Raw genomic sequence first — 8,734 nt, forward strand, 5'->3', positions numbered from 1 at the left:
AAATAAATATTTATGACATGTATGTTTCAGCTGCTTCAACTGTAGTTTTACTATATCTCCCCTAATTAATTATTATCAGTCATCTAAGTGTTAAAATTATTTAATAAAAAATTAAAATAAACATTTATGACATGTCTACTACAGCTGTTTCAATCGTAATTTTAATGTATCTCCCCTAATTAATTATTATGAGTCATCTATGTATTAAAAAATTATTACAAAGTCATTTAAATATTAAAAAATTAATAATATTTAGTGATAAATTAACTTGACGTCTAAAATGATGTGCACTTAATTTTTTTTCGCAAGTATTTTTTATGGTAATTTTGCTATACTACTTCTAATTAGTTATTATAAGTCATTGAAATCATCTCTGCATTGCTGCTTTAATTGTGATTTTTCAATATTACCCTAATTTATTATTATGGTAATCTAAGCATTGTGACAACTAAATTGGAATAGAAGAAAAAGTATTTTAAATCATAATAATTAAAAAATTAAATTATTTAAAAAGTATAATTGATTATCACTGCCAATAAATTTTGGACAGGGAGAATACTATATATTATTTGAAAATTACGTAAAAGGTATTATAAATTATAATAATTAACAACTAAAAGTATAAAAAAAATTAATATGTTATATATTTCAAAAAAAAAATACGGAAAAAAAACTATACATTACAATAATTAACAACTTAAAAAATTTAAAGGTCAATCTGTCTGCTTTGACACAATTTCATTGATCCTTTCCCTTGCCTTCATTTTTTTATCCACTTTAGTTTGTTTGTCTTATTTTTTAAAATTTATTATATATTTTTAAAAAATACAAAATAAATTCCTATAAATCACAATAATTATCTAAATTCTATTTGTGTCACATAAATTGATACTAAAAAATAACATATATTGAGTCCGTGCTGGCACGGGCCGTACACCTCTAGTTTGTTATAATATAAGCGTCATTTGCAACCAAAGAAAATAAACCTCCATAAGGAATTTTCTATGCTGAATAAGTTTTTAGTACCTCATTATCCGTTGTTTGGTTATAAAGTGTGAGATAACTTATCCTAAAATTATTAACAGTATATATAAAATAACAAAAATACCCCCTTAAATCCTCTTTTATACATTACTTTTCATATTCATGTGTATTCACATAATTAATCACAACCTTCACTACTCATAAATTTTTTATGATGATATATTTTTTCATTAACAAATTACACTATATAAACATAACTTTTATTTATACATTGAATTTATTTGACTAATTTGTATGTTTATTTATATTTATAAACTTTAATATTTTACAATATAAAAGTGATATGTGCTTAAATGAAGTGACATAAATAATAAAATCTCTTTTATTTTAATAAACTTAAGATGAAAATTTTATTTTTAAGCTAAATAAAATGAAAATTTTATTTTTAAGAATGAATAATTAAAACTTACCAAAAAAATATTAAAAAATTAAATAAGGTAGAAGCTATTTTTATAAACAAGCAAATTATTCTTTGCAATCATGCAATGCATATTATTTTGAATATGACAAATCAAACAATCAATAAGAAATAATTTCAATATAATTAATCCCATAATAACTTATCCCCATATAACCAATCACAACATAACTTGTCTTCGAACCAAACGACCCCTAAAAGCAATTCAATCATTTTCTTCTCTCTAAGTCAACCTAAAAGTCCTAAGAGGAGCAATATTCAAGAAGTTCAATTTTTCTTTCACGGTTCTACTTCCTCATTCTCCAACTTGCCAAACTTTGGCTGCCAGTTTAGTTCATGATAACTTAGGACACATACAATATATATGGAACAAACTAAGCTCATAATTCCTGTGCAAAAATTGTGGTGCAAGCAATGATAGATGATCCGCCTCCTCGGCTCCTCCCGGCCATGCCTCTTACACGAGAATGAACTGAAAAAAAATGTGACTCCGGCTCCTTATACTATCTTCTTGTTGGGATTGTACCCGAAGCTATGGACCATTTAACAAAAGCCACTGTTTGAGGTGCCTTAGTTTCCATATCAACATTCACATGGCCTCGTATTGCCTCCATTTATATGCATTTGTAGTGTAGAATATGGATGATGCTACCTTACGAACTTAATATCTCAATGTCCCCAAATTGAGTGAGTATAAAGGTTGAAGTAAATCCGTAGCTGCCTCAATTCCTGGTCTTGAGGGTTTATCAGAAACGACTTCTTTACCTCCCAAGGTAGGGGTAAGGTCTGCGTGCACTCTACCCTCCTCAAACCTCCCTTGTAAAATTACACTGGGTATGTTGTTGCTGCCTCCATTCCTGGTCTTGACGGGTTTCCTGAATGAAAGGACCATATCAGCAAATCCACTTCAATTTGCTAAAAGAAGCCTTTCACAACGTTGTGCTTCAGCATTCATCAATAGTAACCATCAGACTGGCACAGAAGGAATGCTACGCGTCAGTTAGTCAGATGAAGATTTCTCATGAATTTATCACCAATAATCTCCACAAGAACAGAATCCCTCAGAGAAATGGTGAAATCTATTTCCATCTCGAATTATTATCTTGCGATGGGTAGCTTTGGAAAAGAATTTCATAAAAGTGTGGCAGTCACCACATATGCGGAGGTTTTTCATAATCTCGACAGGAGATCCATTCGGAGTGTTTAAGATGCCAAAGACAACAGCAATCTTCTCACTATGGTACAAAAGCTCATTTTGCTTTTGCTCTTCCTCAACATCACGGAGGACAAATTTTGTCTCAGGGATGTAGCCCTCTGCTTGAAAGCTCGTGCAGAATTCTCTCAGCATCGGATATATCTCATCAACATGATCACATGTCTTATTCCCTGAGAGGAAAGAGTAAAGCGTATTCTTGATCTGGATCCAGCTAAATCCAGGTTCTTTATTTACTTCTCGATCCAGCATTGTTTCACGTACTTTGCGGACGTTGTCCCACATACCTTGAGAAGCATATATGTTTGATAATAGAACATAGGTTCCCGACTCTTTTGTACCCATGTGAAAAAGCCTTTCTGCAACTCTCTGCCCAAGACTGGTGTCATGATGATTTCGACAGGCAGCAAGAAGGGCGTCCCAAGTTACAGTATCTGGCTGCATAGGCATGTCTTTAATTAGTGACTCGGCTTCAAGGAGCCGTCCACCCCGCCCAAGAAGATCTACCACTGCAGTATAATGATTTAGTACTGGTACAATCCCGTATTTCTGTCTCATGGAATTGAAATACGCCAAACCTTCATCCACTAGCCCCGCATGTCCACAAGCACACAAGAGCACAAGAAATGTGATTTGATTCGGAACAAACCCTTCAGCTGTCAGTTTCTCAAAATAAGAAACAGCCTCTTTACCTAAGCCATTCTGTGCACAACCAGTCAAAAGAGCATTCCACGTTACAATATCTCGTTCTAACATCTCATCAAAAACCTGAATGCCATCCAAAGATCCACACTTGAAGTACATTGCACTGAGTGCATTACCAATAAACAACTGTGAATCCATCCCAAGCTTAAACGTTAGGACATGAAGCTGTTGACCTAGCTTCTTTGCACCGAGGCTCCCAGTGGCACTCAATAGACTAGTGACTGTCAGTTCATTTGGCTTAATTCCGTGATAAAACATGTCAAGAAATAACTCAAGAGCAATTTCTCCTCGCCCACCTTGCACATAAGCTGATATCACAGCAGTCCAAGACACAACATCACGATTATGCATCTGTTGGAAAACTCTAACAGCATCCCCCAACCTGAAATTATAAGAGTGGCCTGCAGGGATGGAGGGGGAGCATATTATGTCTGATCTTGTTAAGCCAAGTGCTTCCGCATCATCTTCCAAGTTCTTGCATTTAGCATACATAGTTATCAATCCGTTCCCGACATATGGATTATACTGGCAACCTGCTTTGAATGAAAGAGAATGTATCTGTCTCCCCACCTCAATGTCTCCAATGTTTGCACATGCCAAAAGAGCACTAGTGAAGCTCGAATCGCTTGGAATGTTACCTAATCTATGCATCTGAGCCATCAACTCCAGAGATTCCACACTTTGTGCATTATGCATTAGCCCAGAAATCATTGCTCCCCAAGATGCTACATTCCTTGTAGGCATTTGCTTGAACAACTCCTCAGCCTCCTCAATCATGCCATTGTGCATATATCCAGCTAGCAGAGCATTCCAACTAAGGACGTTTGGGTTCCTAATGTCGTTAAACACTTGCCTTGCCTCAACTATCCTCCCACTCTGAGCATATGCAGTCATCATTGCAGTTTGTGTCTCAACAGTCTGTTCGGGAACTTGTCTATAAAGTGCAACTGCATCTTCCAACCTTCCACATTGCCAGAGAGCTGAAATCATTGTTGTCCACGAGTACTCGTTCTTCTCAGGCAAATTCTCAAAAAACTTCAACGCCATATCCATATTCCCAATTTGCGTAAATGCATTCAAAATCGCAGTTACTACCACAACATCCTCACTATACCCCATTTTCATCGCCAATGTCACCAAATTCGCTAGCATCACCACATTATCCAATCCAATAACCACCGATAACGCCACCAAGAACATCTTCTGATCTGGCCTAACCTCTCCCCTCCTACGCATATCCACAAACCACCTCCACGCTTCCTCAAACTCACCCACCCCAACACATCCCGAAATCATAATGGTATACGACACCTCATTTCTATCTGGCATTACATCAAACATCTCATGCGCTTCCCTCATCCTCCCACCCTTCACATACCCATTAATCATCGCGTTCCAAGAGGCAACATTTCTCTCACCCATTTCATCAAACACCTTCCGTGCACTCACAAAATCACCGATCCCCAAATACCCACTCAACATTGCATTATACGACACAACATTCTTCTCCGGCATTGCTTCAAACACATCAACAGCATCACAAAACCTCCCATTTTTCGCATACCCAGATAACATCGAAGTCCAAGTCCTAATATTCTTGCCTTGAAAGACATCAAAGAGTGCTCGGGCATCGTTAAGGAGCCCGTTGTGACAGTAACCGGAGATCATTGAGTTCCAAGAAACCGCATCTCGTTGAGGCATTTCGTCGAACATTTTGCGGGCATCGTTGATTTTGCCGATTTTGAAAAGGCGTTGTATTTGTTGATTGCATTGGTAGAGATAATTTTCGGATCGAAAAGGGTTGGTGAAGGAAGAAAATGGAAGAGTGCATTTCATAATACTAATGGCGGGAGAGACAGTTTGTATAGTGTTTTTAGTTACTCCGGTATTTATTCCCTTTCCATTTGTTTGTTTGTTGGTTGGTTTAAAAACGAATGTCTATCGATTTGATACTCCTAATTTTTTTTATTTCAACACCTCCCGTGATAACTGATTTTTGTGCCTGGACTAGCTTCATGCACTAGCAAATATGTGCTTGGATAACTTTGACCATAATAACTTGGACCTCTAATAAGCGATAGATATTAAAAAACTTTGACCATTAGAATCTCGATTAATTTTATGAGATATCTTCCACTTTCTACTAGCAGTTGACACCACGTAAATCTATCATACTTGGCATCTTTCACCAATAATAAGTATCGGATAGTTCTGTCCAATAAGATCAGACCTCGATTATGCAACAAGTACCAGGTAATTCGTCCAACAAAAGTTAGGACCTTGACTAACGTATGAAATATTTGTTGTCTCCACCAGTAACAAATATCAGATAACTCTGCCCACGAACGATAGAACAGGTGAAAAGATATCACTTACTCCCTCTAATTTATGTGAAAACTTTCAGATTTTAATATTCAAACAAGTTATCTTTGACCATAATTTTTATATCTTTAAATATTTTGAATTGTCAATTATTATAATTTATAATACTTTTTACGTAATTTTTAAAAATATAAATTTTATAAAAAGTTGAAGATTCTATTCCCAAATTTACAATCAAATTTAAACTGTTTGACTCTCGAAATTCAAACGGTGTCACAAAAATTCAGATAAAGGAAATAGTACCTTGTCTCTAATGGGATTTGAACTTGATATCTCATTGTCCCAAGATTAAAACTCATTAGGTACATTATATATAGTATCTTTAGTTTATCATATGATTCAAAAATTTTATCTACTTCCTGTAATTCTGTGTCCAATCAAAATAAGATAAACATATAAAAATAAAAAGAAAGTCATTTTTTCGTCTTTTGATTTTTATTATTATTTGTTCTCTACTTCAATTGTTGTATTATATATTTTGTTGTAGTTACTATTCAGAATATCTTGTGATGCTTTTATTTTCATTATTTTTTAAAATTGTTTTGAGCTGTTTTTTCTTGAAGATTTATCGAAAATAATTTCTCTACTTGTGAGGTAGGAGATAGGGTCTATTCTCTTCAAATGTGATTGTGTGAGACTACGTTAAATATGTTATTGTAGTTGTAAAGTGATTTGTTTTTTAATTTGACGTATTAAAAACAAATTAGCTAAGCTTATAATTAAGCACTTTTTGGGTATTTTTTTAGAACTTTAGTGATCCATCTACATTTCTATTACTTACTAGTCGGCTTACGTCGTGCTATATAAGGCCCAATAATGATCTTTAAAAATTTTATGTTATGTATAATTCCATCATTTAGTTAAAACCTTTATGTGTTTGGTTGATAAATTCTAAGTTAGGCATATATTATTATAATTAGATTGATGAAATTTGTATAACAATATTTTAAGTTATTCAGATTTTTGTGACATTGATAGTCAATTATATTTTTTAAATAATTTATTTTTTTAATTACTATGATTTATAATATTGTTTGCTTCTATTCTACTAATTAGAAGTGACATAGTAAAATTATTATAACAAATATTTGTGAAATTTTTTTAAGTGGTCCCATATAAAACGTCAAGTTAATTTAAAATATCAAAAAATAATTTATATATTTTAAGTGATCACATATAAGACGTCAAGTTAATTTAAAACATCAAAAATAATTTATTGTTTTATATATATTTTATTTTTGTATTAAATATGATTATTTTTTTAACACTTAAATGACTTATAAACACATCAAAAAATAATTTATTATATTATGTCTTTTTTTTATTAAATATTATTAATTTTTTAATACTTAAATGACTTACAATAATTAATTATGAGTGATATAGTAAAATCACAGTTAAGCAGTTGAAACAATCATGTCATGAATGTCTATTTTAAATTTTTATTAAATATTTTTAATTTTTATACGTAAATGACTTATAATAATTAATTAGGGGTAATATAGTAAAATCACGGTTGAAGCAGCTGAAGCAGGCATGTTGACCATGAGCAGCCTGCTTCAGCTGCTTACGTATTCTCGGACACTACCTTCTTTAGTTCATTTCTTCCCATTTCGACCAATAACCAACATATAATATAAAAATTTAGAATAGGTAAGCATCAACGATCCTAGTTACTGCAAACTTCACAACTACCCAAACAACTTTTGTTCCCGCCAACACTTTTTCTTAGCTTCTTTGACCAAAATACCCCTACTATATTCCTAAAACGCAGCCCATAATTAAAAGGTAAAGGCGTAAATATTGCCAAAAAGAGAAAAGACAAGGGTATTTATTTCCAACTAACTCTTAGTATAACAAACTACAAATACAACTCATTCTTCTTCTTCATTTTTCCACTTCTATTTTCACTTTACAAAGAAAAGGAAAAAGAATGAAGTTGCTATGAAAACTTACTTCAAGCGTAATTGAAAAAGTGAAGATCTAACGAATAAAGGAAAGACAATTTGTGGGTTTCTTCCACTCCACTAGAGGTGTCAAGCAAGGGGACCCTCTTTCTCCTGCATTATTTATTTTATCAGCAATGGTGATGACAAGAGCTATGAATCAGGTCTTTGAAGATCAGGCTTTTATTGGTTATGATATGCCTAAATGGAGCCCTGAACTGAATCATCTAGCTTATGTTGATGATACAATAATACTCACTTCTTCTAATGAATATTCCATGGATTTTTTTATAAGTGGACTTCATATAAGTCATCAAATTAATTTAAAATATCAAGAGTTAACATAGAATTTTGTGTCTATTTTATCCTTTTTTATAAAATATTATCAATTTTTTAATGTTTAGATGATCTATAATAATTAAGTAGGGGTGATATAATAAAATCACAATTGAAGCAATTGAAGAAGACATTTCATGAATGTTTATTATATTTTTTAAATTAAATATTATTAATTTTTTAATACGTAAATGAGTTATAATAATTAGTTAGGAATGCTATATAAAATCATGGTTGAAGCAGCTGAAGCAGAAATGTCATAAATATCTATTTACTTTTTTAGTTATGTATTATTAATTTTCTAATATGTAAATAACTTATAATAATTAATTAAGGATGATATAGTAAAATCACGGTCGAAACAGTTAAAGCAGACACGTCATAAATATCTACTTTACTTTTTTAATTAAATATTATCAATTTTTTAATACAAAAATAATTTATAACAATTAATTAAGAATGATATAGTAAAATCACTATTGAAGCTGCTGAAGCAGGTATGTCGTCCACAAGCTGCCTGCTTCAGCAGCTTATCCTCACTTATATATTAGTATAATAGATAATAGATAATAGATATAGATAATAGATATATACGTGTGAAAGAAGTTGTTGAAGCAGGCAGCTTGTGGACGACGTGCTTGCTTCAGCCGTGATTTTACTATATCATCCCTAATTAATTATTATAAGTCA

At 32.4% G+C, this 8,734-nt stretch overlaps 1 protein-coding gene across 1 annotated transcript; it reads right to left on the reverse strand.

Annotated features, from left to right (window-relative positions):
• Window positions 1–1,477: 1,477 nt before the first annotated feature.
• LOC107851516 (pentatricopeptide repeat-containing protein At4g02750-like) lies at window positions 1,478–5,419 on the reverse strand. Its single transcript, XM_016696573.2, has one exon. It carries the CDS (start codon window positions 5,214–5,216, stop codon window positions 2,493–2,495), a length of 2,724 nt encoding a protein of 907 aa, XP_016552059.2. The 5' UTR covers window positions 5,217–5,419; the 3' UTR covers window positions 1,478–2,492.
• Between the last annotated feature and the right edge of the window lie 3,315 nt (window positions 5,420–8,734).

The sequence above is a fragment of the Capsicum annuum genome, chromosome 12 (assembly GCF_002878395.1).
Source record: "Capsicum annuum cultivar UCD-10X-F1 chromosome 12, UCD10Xv1.1, whole genome shotgun sequence".
Lineage (NCBI taxonomy): Eukaryota > Viridiplantae > Streptophyta > Magnoliopsida > Solanales > Solanaceae > Capsicum > Capsicum annuum.

Coding starts and splice junctions, on each gene's coding strand:
- LOC107851516 (XM_016696573.2), bottom strand. CDS start 5,216: ATGAAATGCACTCTTCCATTTTCTTCCTTCACCAACCCTTTTCGATCC.